Below are 21,733 nucleotides of genomic sequence, written 5' to 3'. Positions count from 1 at the left end.
CTCCGAAATTAAGAATGATTTCTCAGAATTTTACACTTTTTTTTTTCCAGCAACAATATTCTTTTCATCTTAGTGAGCTACAAGTGACAACTCTTTGCCCTAAGATCTCTGCCTGCTGAGATATAATAGTTTCTTTGTGCTTTCTTTATGACAGTGCCCAACACCTTCAGGTACTTGCATACCCGCCAGCATTTGAAAACTAAAGAAACATCTGGGGAGAGAAAGAGGAAGATCTTGCAGCTTTGATTAAGCAAAAAAAGATTAAGAAAGCTTTTGTAAAACAACTGAGGAACAGGATGCTAAAAAAGAACGTGAGTACGCTCCCTGATTGACTACAGGCTCTAAATATACAGGTGTCCCCAGGTATAGTTCTGATCTGCAGAGGTGCATACGTGGTGCAGAAAGCCCCAAGGTGGGAAGAACAAGGAACACGGCACGCCGAGGAGAGGCAAAGCTGTGTGAAAGCCCTGAGCGAGCTGCACTGAGTAGCTGAGGGGACCACAAAGAAAATGGTGAATGACTGTATACTGCCAATGCGCTGCCCATGTTCTGCTGAGCTCTCCTTAGGGGCACAGAGGTTCCCACCCTCTTCTAGCTCTGCCACTTCAGCCGAGTTAGCCCACTGCAGCCGAAATACACATTGAGGTGCAAACAGGCATGTGCAGTGGTGGTCATACACACCGGGTGGGAAAGGGCAGGAGTAGAGAGAGTGGCCTGTGCAGAGGAGGAGGAGAGGGGGCAGGTGTGCAACAGCAGAGGGGACCACTGGTCTGCGTTCAGATGGACTGTCAGAGCAGGGCTGGGAGAGGCTGTGATTCCCCTCCACGGTGCACAGACCAAGTCAGTGAGGAGCCGGTGTGGGATGGTATCAGAATTTGAAATGGAAATACACAGTTGCAACCCTAGAAAGGGAGCTGGCAAGGGCCATGGCCATGTCATGTCTTATTTATTCCAAGATCTGACCTACTACATTCGTGAACATTGCTCTCCACCTTAAAGGACCCCAGAAGGGAAAAACACTGTGATATATAGCAAGCTGTGCAGTTCCAGGAGCTTGGCAGGAGAGAGCAAGGCTTTCAAGGTCATGAAAACATGCGGAGGAACAGTATGAAAGAGCATTAAGTAGGCGAGGTCAGCAACATGCAGGTACTTGCATGCTGGGGTGGACCGGTATGTATGAAGAGGAGTGAATGGATGGGGAGCACATCTACATGCCCAGAGAGGAGCGTGAAGCTGTGAGATGAGGCAGGTGGACAGCCTCAGAGATGAAGGGATGGAGCCATTTGGCAGGAGGAGAGATGTTTGGCAGGGAGAAGCAGAGCGATGCAGGGCTTTGGGTGTGCCTCCATGCCGGCACGGGTGGGGAAGCTGGGAGGTGAGGAAAACTGGTGTGGCAGCATATAGGGTTGAGCATGTGCTGCAAGCATTGATGCACACGCTGCGGTCATCCAGGTGCTGCTGACTTCTCCTGGGCAGGGAGCCGGTACAGGAATTGCAGCACATGTCTGTGAAGTGCCTACGTATCTACAATGACTCCTTAGGACACTTTTACGTGGGAGACGGCAGCACCTATTAGACAAATACTATCTACTGTCTCTCACCTCTGGCACTTTCATTGCACGAGTATCTAACACAGAAAGGATCCTTAGCTATCACCATGCATGAGGGAAGACAACAAAAGAGACCTTATCTCAACAAGGGACCAACACTGGAGAAAAAGCTCATCTAACAGTGCCTGAAACCACTTGCTCCTCTGGTTGACGCAGCCTATGTCACTCAGGGTGTTTTAACACAGCATCCAAGCCTGGGATCTCACGAATCCCAAGCTGGATCTTAACATTAACCCTAATGTTAAAACATTCGGGTAGAGTGTAATGAAGTGTCCCACACCCTGGCTCTACACAAAGGAAACCACTGCACCCTGCGGGGCTTTTATGCAGAATAGTAAAGCTGGTGTGGAAGACATGCCTCTGGTCTATAAAACAATGCACTGAGCATTGTCAGCAGGTCATTTAAGAGCAGCAGCACACTGCTTAGCTGCTAAAACCCTCACCTCACCTCCACTTCCCACCACAGCCTCGGAGGGAGAGCAAAGAGCTGCAACTAGATGTTCATTACCCATCAGCTCCATGCAGGCCACCTTGGGTCAACAAAGTGCACATAAAATTGCCCTGGCACTAGCCCAGCTGTCTGCCATGCAATGGAGCTCAGCATCAAATTCCCTGACCACCTGGAACAACGCAAAGTGAAGCGCAGGTGCTGCAATTCTTCTGCTGGGAAAGAATCGTTCTTAACCCAGAACAAACAGGTTTGGTTAGATGCGCTCAGCAAACATAAGGAGCACGGGTGCCTTTGGCGTGCAGGACACTTAAAAGCTGCTATCATGAGACTAAGTTAGCACACGATGCAAAATTAGGTTAGACCTTTGTTTTCTGGGAGATTCAATTGCTAGTTTCAGGACTCCGGGCTGATTTGGTAGTACTTGGAGCGCACAGAGACTCTACAGTGGAAAATGTTACATGTGGAAATGCCTTTAGAACCTGAGATACACACACCTGCAGAGAGTAAAGCCACAGCCATTTCACAGTATCACAGTATGCTAGGGATTGGAAGGGACCTCAAAAGATCATCTAGTCCAATCCCCCTGTCGGAGCAGGAACACCTAGATGAGGTTGCACAGGAAGGCGTCCAGGCGAGTTTTGAATGTCTCCAGAGAAGGGGACTCCACAACCTCCCTGGGCAGCCTGTTCCAGTGCTCTGTCACCCTCACTGAGAAGAAGTTTCTTCTCAAATTTAAGTGGAACCTCTTGTGTTCCAGCTTGAATCCATTACCCTTTGTCCTATCATTGGTTGCTACTGAGAAGAGCCTGGCTCCATCCTCATGACATTCCCCCTTTATATATTTATAAACGCTAATAAGATCACCCCTCAGTCTCCTCTTCTCCAAACTAAAGAGACCCAGCTCCCTCTGGGTCTTTCCTCATAAGGGAGATGCTCCACTCCCATTCTTTACACTTTACTTTACTTTACTTCCACTCCCATTTCTTTACTCCATTTCTTTACAAAGCTATAGATCCAGACAGTACTATCACATATATTTTAAATAATAATAACTTTAATTTACAAAGGAATGCACACAGGGATTTGTACATCTTTGTTTAAGCTATACAGTGACATGACAAATCCCAAGCACCCACAACAGACACAGCTAGTAAAAGCCAAAACAGTGAAAGAAGAATCACAGCCTACGTGCCTGCAACTGTACCAACTCAGGATAGAGCTGCTGCTGCTAAGGGATATCCCCTTTGGTTTTCTAACCCTAACCCTTACCATAACCTAAACTTACCCTACCCACAGTTAGAACCTTCTCTCACAATCAGACTGGCCAGGCTGGAATGGGCTTGGAGTAACCTGGTCTAGTAGAAAGTGTCTAGAAAAATAGACTAGACGATTTTTAAGGTCCCTTCCAACATAAACCATTCTATGAAATCCTTTCCTCCCCCCTGTCACCTCTCTTGTTTTCTTTTTTTTTTTTTTATTTTTACTTGAGCATGCTAGCTCTGGGAGATCCCCCGCCCAAGCACTGCCCAGTTTGAGGACCAGCCCAGTATCATTCACCTGACCTGTCCTCCCCCCCAGGGGCTTCAACCCTGGCTAAGCAATGTGAGAAGCCCCACTCTCCTGAAAAAAAGCTTTCCGGTAACACGAGGCCTTCGACTGCCTTTGCAGCATATCACTCAGCAATAGGCAGATACACCCAGATCTGACACCACAGGATAAGGGGGTCCTGCTCAGCCTGGTAATGAACCACCCTGGGGAGAGCGGCAGGTCACCCCACTTGAACCACTCCAGTTTCAGGGTCTGAGACAAGAATTATAAGCAGTCTTCAGACCTGCAGAGCCCCAGAAAGGCATCTCTGTGGATTTTAGCAGCTTGCCTTTGGGAAGAGGTCGCAGCAGACCTTGCAAATGCCCAGCTCTGCAGAGGGGAGGCAGCAGAATATTGTTAACAGTGGATTTTAAACAGATTGGGCTGCAGAAGTCAATTTAGCACAGGGACGTGGGGGCACCCTCCAAGTCATACTCCAACTCTCCTTCCTTTGCCAAAGTGGCGGGAATGCATGCTGTCCCAGCTTCAGCAGAACACCAGCCCCTTCCCAATGCCTTCTCTGGGGCAGTACGGCAAGCCTCCATGCTGCACAGCACCTAAAGCACTTACTGTCATGTAGCATCTTCCCAGCAGCTCTGCGGGGCCTTGGGCAGGGATGCTGACAGCCTGCCTAGCACGGACAGAGGAGCCCAGTGCTCCAGCTGGAAGACAGACTCCTCCTGGATAGCCTCAGATATTTAAGGCAGGCCATTTCAAGTGGCTGTCTGGTTAGAAAGTAGTCTTTTTGCCAGTAGTCAATGCCAGAACAGAGTTCAGTGAGGGGAAGAGAACATGGAAGAACAATTTCCCCCTCTCCTCAGTAAATGATGATTATTAAGAGCAAGGAGGTCCCTCTCATTAACAGCAAGTGCAGGAAAAAGCCACTTTTCCATCATAGAACAGCATTCAGCTGGGAAAAGAGGAGTCCATCCTCTCAGGCTTGTGAGCTGAAGTGACACAACTGCCTTAAGCCCCCGGCCACAACAGTGCCAGTGCCCCGTGGGGTCACTCCAGCCCCAGCCCTCATGCATTCCCATTGTCCGCAAGAGACAGCCAGGGGTGAAGGCTGCCGGCATCAGGAAGAAATCTTGTACTAGAAGATTTGCCAGATTTTTACGAAGGGGAAATAGTAGGACACAGCTGCCTTCTCCCCAAGCTTCCCAGTAAGTCTGTAGCTGGTGATACTTTCTTCACCTTGCTGGGTTTCAGGCAAATAAATCCTTCCCAGCAAAAATAGTAGCCCTGAGCTGGTCTGACACAGAGTGCAATCCCTCTTGCAGCTGCAGGAAGCATATATTCCTATATATTTTTTAATTTGCCTTCCTTTACCCATGCTAAAAATATCTTGATGTCCTTCGCATAGACACTCCCCATTCCACCTCCAGCAGGGAAAAGGAAACGGAAGCCGGGGACTCACTCGAAAGTTTTGTTTCCTTTACTTCACCGGCACGAAAACCGCAGAGTGGTGCTCGCAGGAGGGAGGCACCTATGCCTGGAGCTGAGACGGGAGCAAGGACAGACCCTGCCAGTACCACACACCCTCTGGTTCCCGCAGCTCTCTCCTTCCCGTACACCGACCCTAAGGGTGGCCTGGCAGAGGGCTACACACATCCCCTGTACACACCTCCACGCGCAACTGGAGAGGCCATTTTCCAAATTAGCTGGATGAATGCATAAGACAAAGCTACTGCAGCCACCTCAGCTGCTCTCGTTTCTCGACTGTTTGGGGGAAAAGGTGGATTTCACCTCCCTTCCAGCAGAAACAGTTGTCAGGCAGACCATGAACATGCCTTCCTGGATTTTTCCTTATTCCTGCAGTTGGTCCAGCTTTCCCCATGAGTCGTGCCCAACACCCTTGCTGAAAAAAAAAAAAAACCCAGAAATCTCAATGCAAGCCTTGTTTATGTTTATTCTGAGCTTCATTAGGCTGTTGGGGGGGTTGTTTTCCTTCAGGACACCCATGGTGTCCTTCAGACTGCCTCCTCCTGAGCTGTCAGGACCGATAACGCACACAACTCTGCAATTCTCCCTACAATGGTCACGGTTTGCCATTGTGCTGCTCTCACACATACTGCAGACGGGTCTTTCCAAAGGCCACCGATCAAAGGCAGAATAGGGTTTAGGGACCAAGTCCCCTCCTCTGCTGCATCCTCCCACCCACTCCTTGCCCCGGGCTGTGCAACTCAGGCAAGTGCAATCAATGGGAAAGGCCAGAGGTGAGAACCTGTATTCTGGGGGCCCAGGCGAGTTCCTGCCGCTGAGTTAGACACACTAGCAAAGTTGGTTCCCAAAAGACAGGGTAGTGGCAGATCAGCAGGACTGTACCAGCAGGGCAGGCTGGGTCTGGCAGAATAGTCAATAATGAAACAACACGCTTTCCCCTTGCACTGAAGTCATTTGGAGCCCAATTAATGCTTTTCCATTCACGAACATGAAGTATTTCAAAAGGGTAAATAAAAATTATCCTCTACATCCTTGCCATACAGACTAATTGAGGCATGGGCTGCTGAAGCTCAGTCTGAAGCCTTGGCTGCTCAGCAGCAGAGACAGGGATGGCGTGTATCCCTGGTCACCCAAATTTGAGCTGTAACCACCAAATCACAGCCCCTCCTGGAGCCCGCTCTGTAATAGAGAGCAAACAAGGGCTCATTTAGGGTGGGCAGCTACTGGGAGCAGCAAAATCTTCAGCAGCTTGTTCTGGCGGGGTGGCAGCAGTGAATACACACTAGTTTTCTTACGGCAGCCAAACCCAACATGTGCTCAGAAAACCTCTCTCTAAGCGGGGAGACGCCTGTGGCTCTGAAGACATCCAGGAGCAAAAATTGGCCTCCCTGACTGTTTCTATGATATTCAAAGGGAGACCGAGCTCTGAGAACCAGGATTTCCTACCATGTCCCAAGACCGTCCTACCAATGCCCTACTCTCCCCACTGCTTCAGCATCCCCACAAGCAACACTCCCCCCGGCGGGGCATCCCCCACCCCTTGCCACAAGACCCTCAAGATGCCGTCAGGCACACGCCGGGCACTCTGCGTGGAGAGATTTAAGACCGTCTTCCCTTCCCTTCTCGCCAGGCTCGGCTGGGTCAGACACTGCTATTTGGCAAGAGAAGAGCTCCCTGCTAATTTTAGCCTCCGGCTCTCCACCCAGGCAGCAGCAGCTTAACCGCTGTGGAAAGCCGGGCAGCACAGAGGTGAGGGCTGGGAGAACGCTGCCTTCAAACGGGGCACGCGCTGCCAGCTAAATATAAACCGGTGGTGGGCAGAGGGGGAGTCACGCTGGTTCGGGATGAAGCAAATCCTTCCCTCATCGCCCAGAGAGGGAGCAAGGACGAAAGGCGGCTCCTGAGAGGATCTGCTCCCGGACCCTGGCAGCACTCGCAGGAGTCGCTTTCTGCCCAAAGCGATAGTTTACGCTGCGAACTTGCGACAGGATCCCATGTGTTTTACATATTTTTGGACAGATCTGTGGCCGGTGCACCTCGGAGCCCAGCGTGCCATGCCGAGCCAGCACCGCTTTGCAAGCACCACTTGTACAAGAGTCTGGTCCAGCACCTTCCTGGAATGGTCCCTTCACCACAGTGCCTACTACAAAATGGCTACCTGGGGTTGGGATGCCCTCACTGCTGAGGCTGATAGCTGTAACATCACAGTCGCTGCTGTGGTAGTCAGCGCTTGGGGCAGGAGTTAAGTGGGGAGAGTTTTCCCCTGTGCCTGGCTGCAAACTTGCACTTGTTCCAGCAAACAATGCCTGTCCCTCTGGGTAAGAGAAAAACCCCAAAAGGGGATGGAAAGAAAGACAGTAAGCGAGCCCTGAGGTTTATTAAAGGAGCAGAGGTAGCATGAACCTCAGCAAATCCAGAGACTTTCTGGATTAAATCCTACCTGACAATGGATCATAGGACTATGCACAAACCAAGCATCTTTTTTTTAATTTTCACTGTACCTAGAGAAAAGGGACTTCAAATCCTTCATAAATGAAGAGGGGCATGTGAAGAAATCCTGACTACATTAGCAAATCCTTTTTCTGCAGAAACAACCGGCAAAGGGCTGGGTGTTTGCTACAGACACCCAGGACAAAACAGGTAACCACACTCTGCAAATCAAGCGGAGCAGCTGCAGCACTGAGCACAATGCTCTACACAGGGAAAACAGATGTCTTGGCAGACACTGACTACAGTAAAAAAATCACCGTGGTACTAATTTTCGAGGCACCAAATACGTTCCTAACCATCTCAGCAGAGCTACTTATGGTCCCCACCAGCTTCTGTAATTGTTACCCCTGCATTTTTCTCCACCCCTTTTAAAACTCTGAGTCAGTGGTTTACCCTGTGCCCTCCGACTCCTTTCTACATCTTTCCTTTTGATCTCTGCACCCAAGACTGTTGATTCCAGCCTCTCTGCTCCACTGAAATCCCAAGTATTTGCTTTTAATTTAGCCTTCAGTTCCTTCTCCCTTACAACTTTTTAGGGGCCATTGGCATTTTCTGATCTGTTTTTCTGATCAGATTTTCTGATCACTCTGCTCTGACACTCATCTCGCTATTCCCCACTTTTGGCTGCTTCTTACTACTGTTAAATAATCTCGGTCATCTGTATTCCCAAATGCTATCTCTTCTCTCCTGCTTGTCTTGTCTTTCACTTTTCTTTCTTCTACTTCTGCATGAGCTGCAAGACTTGCTAAAATATTTCTTTCCCCTCCTTGATGCCCCTCAGATATCTAATTCAAACACAGAGTTACAAGAAAAAAGTGAAAACTGAATTTACAAAGGATCTAAATTTAGGAAAAAACCCAACTACTCATGCCATTTGGGAAGCACAGGGTTTTGGGAGAAAGCACTCAAGAGAAAGTACTGGAAGACCCAGAGTTAATTGGCAAAGCAATTACAATTTGCGAAGCAAAGGAAATCAGCCGCATGGCTGGAGCTGATGGAATGCAGACAGCGATCAGACAGTACAGACAAACTGAAATAATACTAGCCAGACTGAGGCAGGGGGACAGTAGGAGTTCAAAGAGGGAGTGCATCCTCCCCTACCCCACCAGCACGCACAAAAGACCCTCTTCCCCACTGCAGCAAGCGGTGCAAGTCAGCGAGACGCACCCGGAAACACCTTGCAAGACCTGCAAGGAACGGCGGCATGTTCAGAGGAATCGCAAGCGCAGAGCACGACTGCAGGGCGGCAGCAGCAGCGTTAGCATCGTCAGGACTTCTTCAGAGGAGTAGCAGGGTTGAAGATGACAGCTCAGCGGGAGTGAAAAGGAACATGAAAGGCAGAGTCATTTACTAGCTACAGGTGAGCAGCACCATGCCTGCAACAGAGAAACTGCCAATGAATGAAAGGCACTGGCAGGAAAAGCAAATTAAATTCAGGTTGAATGCTGGCGATCTTAGCTCCACTACTGGAGCAGGTGAACAACATGGACAAGTAAATACACATGATCTGCTACAGCCAGTAACTACAGGGGAAAGGAAAACCACTCACTACCAAGGTTAAAGTCTGTCAAACCCTGCTCTCACAAAGCACGTCCAATTCCCTGAAGAGGCGGGAGACCAAAACAGCGGAGACAGAATTAGAATACGTCTATCCAAGGATAAATAAGCTCCCAACATAGCACAACCCGGAGCAGTACAACTGTCCTTCAACTCACACACCTTACAAAGCTCCTTCTGCCCCGAGGAAGCAGTTGCAGAATTGCTGGACTGGGAACAGCCTGGGCAGAAGGAGGTGATGAAGCAACACCACCCCCCATGCTTCCCCTCCCACAAACCTGCTGGCTTAAGCCCTGAAGAATTAAACACCTTTATAAAGAGAGTTTTCCCTCTGCCTGCAAGGGGAGAGGAGGATGATGGTTGATACCAAACCGCTTCTGGTGCTTGAGGTGCTCACAGCTGGTGGTCTGCCCAGCGCACAGAGACAAACCAAGCACCAGCTTGGCAAAACCTTTTTCCACAGACCACCGTTTAGGCTGTGTTTGGCACTGAAGCTCTTTCTAGGACCCATGTGACCTTAGATCCATGCAGATGTTTACTCGGGGCAGGAGGACAGTCCTAGAGGATCATCAGCCAAGGCTTAGGAAAAGCTAGACCTGCTGGGTTTAAGCAAAGAGTCTACATAACCTACATGGCAAAAAGAAAAATAAAAATGGAAAGGTGAAATGGTTGGCAACAGTAACGCCAAGGCTGCTGACAGGGTGTTTGTCTCAAAATCAGTGGGAAGAGACTCAACAATTCTTGGAATAGTGAATTATATCAGACAAATTATAAATGTTTGGAAAAATGTCCTTCAGAGCTAAAGCATCCCACAGGCACGGGGCTTGAGGTTCAGGCAAGAAACTGAAAAAGAAATGATGCAGGCTTAGTATTTTGAGAATAAGCAGTAATTCAGTGACCCACAGCTGACACATTGGTTAGTTTTGCTGTACAAACTGAATATAAGCCTAAGAGAGAGATGGTGATTGCAGACCTTTGCTAGCACAGCCCACAAAAATGCAAAGGAACCGAGCGCAGCAGTGCATTATACTACCACCTGTGTCATAGAATGGTTTGGGTTGGAAGGGACCTTTACAGATCATCTAGTCCAACCCCCCTGCCACAGGCAGGGACATCTTTCACTAGATGGTTGCTCAAAGCCCCATCCAACCTTGCCTTGAACGCCTCCAGGGATGGGGCATCCACAACTTCTCTGGGCAGCCTGTTCCAGTGTTTCACCACCCTCATGACCAGAGGCAGTTGCCTCAGACTGCCCTCATGCACCCTGGCCCCTCACCATCCCGAAGAGCCCACGCCCCACGCACCAGTGTCCTTCCTGGACTGGGGAGACCAGGAGGGGACACAGGAGTCCAGATGCAGTTGCCAAAGTACCAAATAAGAGAGGAGGAAAGCATTTTTACTGTTTTCTTGTTTTATTGTTGTTTTTTTTTTTAATTGCTTATTGCCGCATCTTGAAAAGAACTCCTAATGAAGCAGCTAGAAGGGACCTTAATGCTGAAAGCCAGCACTATTTCCTGGCAGAACTGCGGTCCCCTGCTTCTCCACAGGAACAGCCATCCCTTGGACTTCTTTGCTTGACCTGTTATTCTTTGGCACCACCATGGAAGGTCTATCCTCATCTTCAACCACCCACCAGGCAGCCTTCTCGTGCTCAGACTGAACAAACCCCACCACCAGGCCCCAGGGATCTCAGTGGCCCTCCGAGAAACTCCTCCTGTTACCCCAGCACAGCCTGGAAAAAGCCAGGTTAACCCATCCCCTCTTCTTGGGGGTCAGAGCGGAAGAGATAGCACCACTTCAGGAGGGATGAGGGGGCAGATGGATGGGAAAGAAGCATTCACACCACCCATGGTGGTCAACAAAATAATTGTTAATGCCAGCAGATGGAACAGGTGAGCCCACAGGACAGCCAGGTGCAGAGGCTGGGCTGATGGTAGGGCACTGGCCAGGCATTCCTGCAACGTTGCTGCTAAGGCATCACAGAGGAGACCCCTGGCACAGTGTTGTGGTGCCAGGTGAGCCATGCTGGAGGTGGATCCAATTCCATCGGCTCTTCTTGATCTTTGGGTAGATCCACCTCCATGGGCTCCACACGATCAGCCACATGAGTAAAGGCCATCACTACCATGTGGTTGATGGTGCCTCTCCTCTGACATTGCCTCCTCTTCCTCCGCATCTCCTGCGACCGCCTACCTGCCTTCCCACACAAAAGTGGGCAGCCACTTGCCTTGCTGCTGTGGGACCTCCTTCTTCCAATAGTCCTTGGAAACCCAGGGCCTCAAAGCTCAGTGAATTGTGGGCCAGTAGTTGGGGTCCCTGTATTTCTAGGGCCTGGAACAGAAGTCAGCGAGGTGGTTCATGACATCTGGAGGCCACTGTGATGGCAATGCATGTGGCCCAAGATGGCTGTTCCGGGAGCTGGGAGGCCTGTGGCCTGAAAGATGCCCTGACATGGGAGAAGGAGGAGGGACAAGGAAACTAAGGGCCCCTTTTCTGGGGATCACTCCCCTGCACCATTCTGCTGCTGCTTGGGCACAGGGACTGCCCTCCACCTCCCCTGTTGGAGGCCACCAAGGGAGATCTTTGGGACCTGGAGGTGGCAGGGTTCCTTTCCACTCTAAGGTTCACCCTTGCTCTATTCTCTAGTTTTAAGGAGAAATCATCTCACTGCTTTTGCCACCCCCATCCCCCTCCACCCCCAATAAGAAAGGGGCAACACAGGCCCTTGGAAAGACCTTAATAGTGCGCTCACTCTTAACACCTGGCCTTGGGTGTTATTTTGAATTTCTAAGTACATGCAACTACTCCCTCCCATTGGTATGAGAGTACAGATTACGGGTCATAATTGCTGTTCACAACACTTCCTCTGAAATAGGCATGCATTCATGTTTTCAAGACACAGCAATTGCAAAATGAGACGTCTTATATTTACGCCTTATGTTCGGCAGACAATTTCTTTTCAAGATACACCTCTGTGGAAATTATAGTTCCGTCAGGATTGATAGGAAAATTTGGCTTTGGCAGATTATTGGTTTATTTTGCATTTTTGATTGAAAACAAATAAAGCCCTCCCAAGTGGCCTGCTTACAACAAAACATGGACTGTGGCAGCTAATGCTGAGAGCGAGCTGCCGCAGCAGGTAATTGAGACTATTAGTACAGGGTGGTCTGGACAGGATATTCTCAGTCCATCATAAATTTTGTTCTGCAGCTTAGATGGGGTTAATAGCACCCAGACATGACTACTGCAATTTTACAGAAAATAACATTACAAAATATAAATAAAACTAATTTAGGAAGTGAAGTATTTATGCAAAAGGCTGGAGATATCTTAACTAGGCTCAAATAAACGGCTGCGCTGAGGAAGCTGTCGGAGTTGCCAACACCAAATATACGGGCCAAGTCAAACAGCCCATGCTAATGACATGGAAATAAGTGGCCTCTTGAAGCAAGGCAAAACCAGATTTATTTAGAATGGCAGGAAAAAAATACACTTATCATTAACGTAGATTATCCTCACTTCAAGAGAGCTCTACAAGGCAATTCCGCGGCCTAACAGATGATGATGCAGATCAAATATTTTTTACTGGTAAATGGGATATAAAAGTATCTGGCAAAGAACTACTGTTTAGTGTGCGTGAATTTACACAATTTCAGTAAAACACGGGCTTCCATATAAGCTTACTAGTTCCTAATAGTCACAGTCCAGAGGGCTAGCGGAAAACAAAGTTAAAGAGAGAAAACATGCCTGTTACGGAAAGCCCCATAGTCAAATCTCTGATCTCTATTCAATGTTTTTACATTACTGAGTAGCACTGACTGTTAATTTCTCATATTTGGCTCAACTGGAAAAAAACAAAAACCAAGAATATTTAAACTGTCTTAAATCAACATCAAGGTCACCGAGATGGAAACTGGGAAGGAGGAAAAACCCCATGGATGATGCAAAGGCCTAGGACTTAGCACTTGCACCTCTGATGGAAAATAGTTACACAGAAAAGCAAGAACAGCCCAAGATGGAATCCTTTTGCCACATAAGGGTATCAGATGGACCTACAATGTAAAGTAGTAGGTGACAGCTTTTCCAGCTTCTTCAAACAAGGGGGATAAGAAGCCACGTTGACTTCTTTCCCCCTCTCAAAAAAACGTCAAATGGGAAATTGTCACAGAAAGCTGAAATAAATAAGCCTTAGGAAATGATAAAAATCAGAATTAGTGACCTTTTGAGAGGGGAACTGATGCTTCAGGGGGGCTCACAGGACCACCTGACAATCTTTGGATTGTCTGAAATGATCCAACATCTCAAAGACTAATTGGATCTCATTATTCTGTGTAGCTGATTTAAATTCTTTATTATGCCAACATGAATTATTGTTCTGAGGTGTCTTTGGAGAAGGCTGATTTACTTAACAGCAACATTGTCCCAGACCATCTTAGCATCTGAAAGTGTAGGGGACTCTCTCCACATCAGGAATATCAAAGCCTTTGTGCTTTGGCATGGGAAAGTCTTCTCAGGAAAACAGAAGTACAGAGGAGTTCTGGTCAAGATCCCAGTGCGTTTTGGTTTGGCTGATTACACACACAGACTATGAATTTCTAACATCACGAAAAGCATAAGTATCTAAGGACCAGGTTCACATCTGTTTCCACCCAAGGCATTACATGGATCTTTCTTAAATCTCACACCACATCTAAATAAGACAGCTTATTTCCTTCTCTGGAAAGCCCTTGTCAGCTATTACTGCAAGCCTGAAAAAAAGCAATTGAATGGGAAAGTGGTTGGAAAAGGGAACATCAATGCACAGCAAGAACAAATAGGAAAGGGAAACCCAAAGTACAATAAAATATATAACCCCATCAATTCTTAAGGGTATTGTTGTAAGTGCTGGAGAAAGAACCTCATCATCATATTTGAAGACATCAGTAATGCCAAACCACCAGATGAAAGACAATGTCCATCATCTCTCCCAGGGCCACTCTGCCTTCGCATCTGCCTGAACTTGCAGGCACGAGAAGGCAGAGCCTTCACATTACTATACCATACGCAGAAACACACCTCCTGAAGACAATAGCATTCCTCTGCCAACCCCACAGCACGGAGGAGATGCACAGGAGGGCACCACTCCATGACATCTGAGTCATCCTAAATCCAGCCTGACTCAAGACAGGAAGGCGTGGTGCAGGAGTACATGCCGGGTTGGCACACCGCTACACAAATCTGTCATAGGTAACATGTACACAAAGGGATGGTGCAAGAGTTTATTTATAATGATAACATGTAATCTCTGCAAACAATTTGGGGATCTTCTGGGGCCAGACAAACTGCAGGCCAGGTGTCAAGAAAACACACATTCACAGCTCTCACTCAAGTGCACAGGGACCCAGGCACTCGGTGCCGCTCCACAAATCGGTTATTTTAAGAGTCAATTCCCTACCAGACTTCAAGTAAAGAGGTGGAAAAAGCCAGGTTCACAAATTACTTGCAGTACATGCCACAGCAGCAGTGAAAAGGTACACTGGCCCAGGGCAAGTGTAGGATAGCTAGCTTGAGGTCCAGGCATCCCCTAGCTGCTGTGTCAATGAACCAATGATCCAAATTGCTCTCAGTGGCCCCAGCTTCTCCACTGAGTCTGTGACAGCCATCTGTGCTGTGAATATGGGCCTGGGGACGTTGACTCACTTTACATATACCAGTGCAGAGCAAGATGTGACAGCACTTCTCATCATACTTCAGGGAGACGGAACTGATCACGTGGAAGTGATCACCTGCAGTGCCCATCCTTCTCCCAATGGCTACAGCAGCCCACAACGTGCTTTGATGAACGGTGTTGCTTGGCACAGGTCCCTGTGAATGAAGGTCTCACTAGTGTCTTCAAAAGCACAAAAATGTCACACGCGTACTTCATGGTATGGATGTTCCTCTGCTGCCAACACTTTTCTTAGTCAGGATGAGGTGCTTTGGGGATGATATCTCATTTAACTTTTCTTTTTCCCACAGAGCGGAAACAGAGATACCTCAGCCACCGCTGGAGAGCCACATGGTCCCATCTCTCACCACGGGCACTCAGTAACCTTTGGTGCAATTAGCTATGCAAAAGAGCGATACTGTGCATGTACAGGCAAATAACTTTGCATGTGAGCAATTGCAAAAGTCAGCCCACGTGAACGGACCTGCATACCTCGGTGTGCTCACCCTGATGTATAGGTGCTTCTGAGGGTGCCTGGGCAGGGAGGCTAGAGAAGGAAGCCAATGCATTACATTAAATGAGCAACTTCAGCTTTCTGCCATCTACTTTTCCCATACAAACACACACACATGCCCATTCATGCCAACACACGGCTCAGGTTTTTAGCAACTCACGCTGCTTTGTAGTAGCCCGGATGGCCTGGAGATCAGAGAGCTCATCATGGTGTGTGGGGGGGTAAGAAACCAATTTTCCAGGGAAGGAAAGGAACGCTAAAGATGTGCAAATAAAAAAAGTCCTTATGGCAAGACTTCCACTTCCGCAGTATGTACATCTCCATAGTTTCTTCTGAACCCTTCCTATTTCCCACTTTAGAGAGCGGGTCTGCACACTACTGAATTAGAAAAGCGGCCGCCTGGGTCACTAGAAGTGAGACAGAAACCACTCGTCACAATCCAAGATAAGAAGACAACACACTCCCAGTGTTATTTACACGCAACAATAAAATGTGGAGGAACAGGAGTAGGATGAAGCAGCTGGGAGAGGCGGGTTAAAGGGCCCCCTGATCCCTTGTTCCTACAAACTGTACCTCCGACAATCCAATCTAATCCTGCACACCTTGCTTGTGCCTGGCTCAGTGTGACGCTCACACCTGCAATAAAGGAAATTACTGCAAGTGATTTATAGTCTCCTGAGATACCATGGTCTTTGCACCAGGAAAAAAAAAAAAAAAAAAAAAAAAAAAAAAAAAAGAGTCTGCACAGCAACGGCTGGGAATGACCTCACATCCAAGTTTCTTCAAGGATCGGGATTCGCTTTTACTATGTTGACACACGGTTTTAAAGCAAAGGGGGATTGCTGCACATCCTCCTTACCTGCAAGCACGGCTCACTGATGCCAGCCTTGCTCCCCCAGAGTTCCATACTCTTCTGCATGGGCCAGTGAGACGAGGCACTGGTGGGCACTAAAGAGAGAAACAGCGGGAGCAGGAGGAGGTCCCCGACCCACCAACCTTTCCATCCAAACAGAGCATTGTAGCAGCTCTGGGAAGAGGCAGTGTCTTGGGGTGTGTGTGGGGGGTCTTCCCTGAGGAAGGCCTGTCCCCTGCCCTTGTCCCTTCCAGCCCTGCTGCTGAGCCAACGGCATTACAGCAGTAAAAGCAGGGTGCAGCACTCGCTCTCCAGCCCTGGCTGCTCTGTGCTTCACTGGTATTTTCTTTCCCTCCCCAACACCTCATTCACCCTTGAAATGAGAAAGTTTCCCCATCTCCAGCAGTCACTTGCGGGAGCGAAGCGTGCTGCGTAGCAGCTAGTAAAGAAGAGGAAAACATTTCTACTGGAGAGCCCACTCCACAGAGGTTAGTGCCTGTCAGCAGCAGGAGTAAACAGGCTGTCTCCAACTCCTCAGGTTTCTTGGCAGGGAGGCAGTGTCCTGCCTGTTACGACTTGTTTTGGATGACAACAGGCCACATTTCATGTGAGGAGAGTTGTGCCCATCTTCAACTCACATCAGCCTGCTTGTTTTTCTTCACTCAGCTGTAAACATGTTTAAGATTCCTATAAATACCTGTTAGGCAGCAGACCAGCCAAATATGCACAATTAAAAAAAAAAAAAAAAAAAAAGGCAAGCCCTGCAACAGAAACACCCTCCTGCCCATAAGACTCCCCGGGAAGAATATGTAGGAATACCTTGATGCAGTCGCATCCCAAGAAAAGAATTTTTTTTTTTTTTTAACCAGATCAACAGTTCATTTCAGCGTTACTGTCAAAGGGAAGCTATCACTCATGAGAGCCCATACTATCATCTGTCCCTGTCCAGCCCATCCCAAACCTCCCTGACAGCTAGAAACGGGCCCAGATCAACTTAGGCACACGTGAATCCCATAGTACCCATGGAGTATACCGAGCACGAATGCTGCACCTCAGGCTGGTCCCTCAACCTTTAACGTTACAGCAAAACGAACCTCACGGCCAGAACCTCTCCCAGCGTACAGTGATGCAGCACCATGGAAGCCAACAGGTACCAATAATCACAGCATGTTCTTCTAGGCCCTTTATTTGCTTTCATCCAAACTTATTTATATGCTTAACTTTGTGCATAGCAGAGCTGCGTATCCATCAAGGGAGGACAGTCAAGGCCTCGATTTCTAAGCATCACTTCTGCAAACGCCCACACCCAGGCCATCTGACATTTGCTTCCTCCATCACACACCGAACTGGTAGGGGAAGAGAAGGAGAGGAGCATAAAGCTGGGGAGGAACCACCATGCCTGAAGACTTGCCCTAAGGTGCTGACCCAGGAGCGGGGGTGGCATGGAGGCATGACAGCAGCTTGTGCTCCATCCCATGCATGGCTGCGAGGAAAAGGAATATTTTCTGTGATTCCTTACAGCCTTGCAAGGGTTCACCTCTCTGGAAAGGGAAAACATACTTGGCTTGCTATACACAGGCTGTTCTGCAATGTCTTTTAGGGAGGTGAGAAGAAAGCTCTGTTACGGACATAGGAGATGGAAACAGTGATCTCCTGTAGGTCTCCTTCCAAGCCCAGCAGCTCTTCAGCTTTCTGGCCCCAGTGGAGGGAGCCTCTTACCCTTTGCCCATAAAAATTACCCGATAAACAGTCTTTTTACTTTATCAGCAATAAAGGGGAGGCTGTTGCATCAGATAAGTCAAGGTGATAGCTCTTGGTTGGTCCCAGGTGTGACTTACAGTAGGGTTCCCACCTGAGACAGGTGATGGAAAACAACGCATAAATGAGAGGGGAAAAGTATTAATTGCTCTGAGAATCACTCCCTCCTAGGCCAGCTCCCTGGGATCTCTGGAAAGAGTCACCACGTGGAGATACAAACACAGCCGCCCTGGGGCCCAAGAGAAGAAAACATTACTTAGTTTTAACAGCAAAAGAAAACAAATACTATTTGTCTTTCACTCCGACTTCTGATTTCTCTTAAAACAAAACTGGCTTTTAGAGATACTGGGGCCAAAAGGAAGGGTGGGGAGGGTCAAAAATTAACCTTTGTCCTGTTAGCAGGTTCCAGGATCCTGGCTACGAGGCCAGGAAAACAGGATGCCAAGTGCCCAGCGTGCCGGCACAGCCTCGGCTCTCCAGGCACGGCTACTTTCCTTCCGTGGTGCTCCACAGCCCGTGAGGAGCTGCCTGCTAGAGGGTTGCATCCTCCTACCCTTTCCAGCAGTATTTCAATGCCTTCCGCATGCAATGAGCGGCAGCGTCTCTGGTAGATGTGGGAGAATCTGGACTTTAATATAATGTAATTATTTTCCTCATCTTCTGTTTTAGTCGGTAGTGACCATAGTCATGTTACTGTTTCCAGTTTCAGTCTTAAAACAGAATGACTTTTATAGTAAAGTTGTAAAGATAACCCCATCTAAAAGCAAAGAGGAAGAACCCAATTCCTAAGAAAAGTTGTTTGCTCCTGCACATCTGTCCTCACACTCTCTGCCCTTTTCTCCCATCCCCTCCCTATCCCTTCGCATTGCTGGCAGCAAAATGACCGTCAGCTGTACGGCTCCAAACACCTGACTCAGCCCCTCTCTCCTTATAATCACTATTTTAAATACCTCCGAGCGGTTTGTTTTCTCCCTTGCTGCACCACAGAAGCCCTCTACATACCTCTACAGTCTTCTCTAAGGATCTTTGGGGGGGTATTGGCAAAGTGGTACACAGAAAGAGGCTTGGCTAGATTGCATGAAAGAGGTAATGCGAAGTGGACTCATAGTGCACCGCATCTTCTCATGTCCCAACTAATTCCACCAGGCATAAAAAGCGGATTGTAACTAGAGGATTTATCCTAGCCAAAGAAATCAGATCTCTTATGCTGTTGGAACAATAAATATGTGTTTTCAGCCTTAACGTCACATATAATACAGAACAAATGGACAAGCTGAAGTCCTGTAATGGACTTTGTGGGAGTAGATATTCACGGAGCTCCTCGCACAGCCACAGTCTAAAGCTTTAAGACCGAAACCAAGCCTGACCCACGGGAGGAAGAATCAGGGGGTTTACAGTGTGTAACAAAGGGACTACGATACTGAAGAGTATCAATAGTTAAAGGCACACAAGTATTTGAAAAACTACTATCAAATTAGATTGGCACCCATCACTGATACTATTTAAAAACCAGCAGCAGCAACACCACAGGTTTTTACAAAACCTTGGGCCATGCACAACTTTCTTGTAAGTGTAAAAAAAAAGCAGAGAAGCCTAAAAATATCAGCACGACACTGATAGAAATGACTGCTTTCCTCTGCTTCAGGGGAACAAACAAACAAAAAGCAGCTAACTGTACTTAGCATCAGCCCTGCTGCACTCCTAAAAGTTTGCACAAAATGAACCCGTTACGAGGCGAGAGGCGCGCGCATCTCCAGGGTACGCATTCCCTCCTCCTTTGCATGCACTCCTCTCATCACAGCCATAGCCAAAGCATCTTTGCTGCCTTCCAGGTTCGCACCAGAGCACGGAGAACGAGAGCCACCTCCGAGCCGCGGCTCCGGGCTCTGCCGTTCCAGCAAGGTGGCACTTTGACGGGTCTCCTGGCAGAAGAGGGGGGCGACAGCCGATAGGCCAAAGGCAGAAAAAGCCCAAACCCCCAACACCCCTCTCCCTTCCCGGGGAACAAACCCCACCTCCGTATCCCGAGGGCTCCCCAGGGAGCGGCCACCCGCTGCGGCGGGCTGCGCTCACCCCCTCTTCCCCCGGGGGCCACCGCACCGGGCTCCCGAATGGGACGGGACGGGACGGGACGGGACGGGACGGGACGGGACGGGACGGGACGGGACGGGACCCCCCCGCCGCCTTCCCCTCCCACGACGCCCCGCGGGGTAACTCACTGCGGTCCGGTGGAGTCCCGCCGCCGCCCGCCGCCGCCGCCACTGCCACCAGCTCCAGGTAAGCAGCCCAAAGCCCCAGCGCCAGCGCTCCCAGGGCCAGCAGTAGCCGCCGCACTCGCCGCCGCCGCAGCCGCACCAGCAGCCGACCCCGCATGGCGCCGCTCAGGGCGCCCGGCCCCCGCCTCCGCCGCCCCGGGGCATACTCCCGCCGCCGCGCCGCACCGGCACGGCACGGAGCCGCGGCCTCAGACCCCCCTCTCCTCCTCCTCCCCTCCTCCTCCTCCTCCTCCGCGGGGCGGGCCCAGGTGCGGGGCGGCGCCGCGCCCCCGCGGGGCAGCTCCCGGGCGGGCTCTGCCGCCGCCCCCCGCACCTGCCTCCGCCCCGCCGGGGGCCGAGCCGGCGGCTCCGGGGCGGCGGGGGTGCCCCCGTTCCCGTCCCGCTGGCCGCTCTAGGGGCTGGCAGTCGCCGGGACAGGAGCCCAAAGCCGCCCCCGCCCGGGCCGCGGGGGTCTCCGCCGGGTGAGAGCTGCCGGAGGTGGCCGGTCCTGCCAAGGCGACAGGGCGGCGGAGGAGGCGGGAACGCTCCCCCAGCCCCAAATCCTCCTCAAAGCAGGTTTTTGTGCCGGTAGGAGGGTCGGTGGGTCCCGCCGGTGAAAGGATGGGAGATGGTAAGTCCTCGAAGCGGAGGGAAGCAGGACAAGAGCAGGACCATTCACATCTACACAGTTGCACATGGCTAAATCCATTTTAAACTGGCTTTCACCTGGGGCAGCAAGTGCATTTACTTCGAAGTGCTTTGCTCAGTCAGGAGGAACTGGGCTCTTGAACTCTCCAAATCCATTTTCTGGAGTGGCTGACGAGATGGGATGTGACACTGTTCAGATCCACCAGAGGGAGGACACTGGAGGCCCACATGAAGACCGGGACCTTCCTTGGGTGTGCTTGAGTGTTTCATTTCACATCTCAAGCATGTGTTTGAAATGACTCTGCCAGCCGTCCCCTGCCATGCTGTTGGTTCGGTTCACATGGCCACGTGGTCTCAGGGGATGCAAACTGGATTCCTCCTGGGTGAAACTAAACTGGAAGATGCTCTCTGGGATGCATGTCCAGCTGGGGAGCTAATCCAGAGTAACCCTTTCCAAACACGTATGATGTGGGCGTTTGAGTCATTGGCACTAACTGTTTCCTTTCACAGCTCTGCTGCTGCACAGATGTAGCCCCTGCACTGCGCACAACCATGAAGAGAAACCCTCAGGCTGAAGTTAATTTTTAAAATGCCTGCAATGGTGATAGGCCTTTTTTTGAGGGGCTGGCTTCCTTTCAGAGCAGCCTGCCAAAGTGGGAGGCTGCACAAAAGGATGCTCGCCATTATTCAGCCTTGGAAAATGTGCCAAAGTCCTCCTAAATGGCACAGAGGGCTGCAGAAGAGCAGTGTGAGTCCCAGCAGGGACAGGCTGATGTCGGCAGAGCTCTGGCACCCCAAGTGTTACACTGGTTGGGGACAGAAGCAGCATCTGTGGCACCAAGTGTCCGGGCAGCACCTGGAGACCTTGCTATTACCTGTCA

At 49.7% G+C, this 21,733-nt stretch overlaps 1 protein-coding gene across 1 annotated transcript in view; it reads right to left on the bottom strand.

The window, feature by feature from the left end:
• B4GALNT3 (beta-1,4-N-acetyl-galactosaminyltransferase 3) overlaps positions 1-20,322 on the bottom strand; it is a gene marked incomplete at its 5' end in the record, with an annotated part of 69,013 nt that extends 48,691 nt beyond the window's left edge. The window contains one exon of the mRNA XM_082499047.1: positions 20,169-20,322. Coding sequence (XP_082355173.1) covers positions 20,169-20,322 — 154 coding nt within the window. The remainder of the gene's footprint in view (positions 1-20,168) is intronic.
• Between the last annotated feature and the right edge of the window lie 1,411 nt (positions 20,323-21,733).

Source organism: Vanellus vanellus (assembly GCF_965231255.1).
Source record: "Vanellus vanellus genome assembly, chromosome: 1".
In the NCBI taxonomy this organism is placed as follows: Eukaryota; Metazoa; Chordata; class Aves; order Charadriiformes; family Charadriidae; genus Vanellus; species Vanellus vanellus.
Note: the sequence above shows the minus strand (reverse complement) of the source record. Positions and strands in the feature narration are given on the sequence as shown.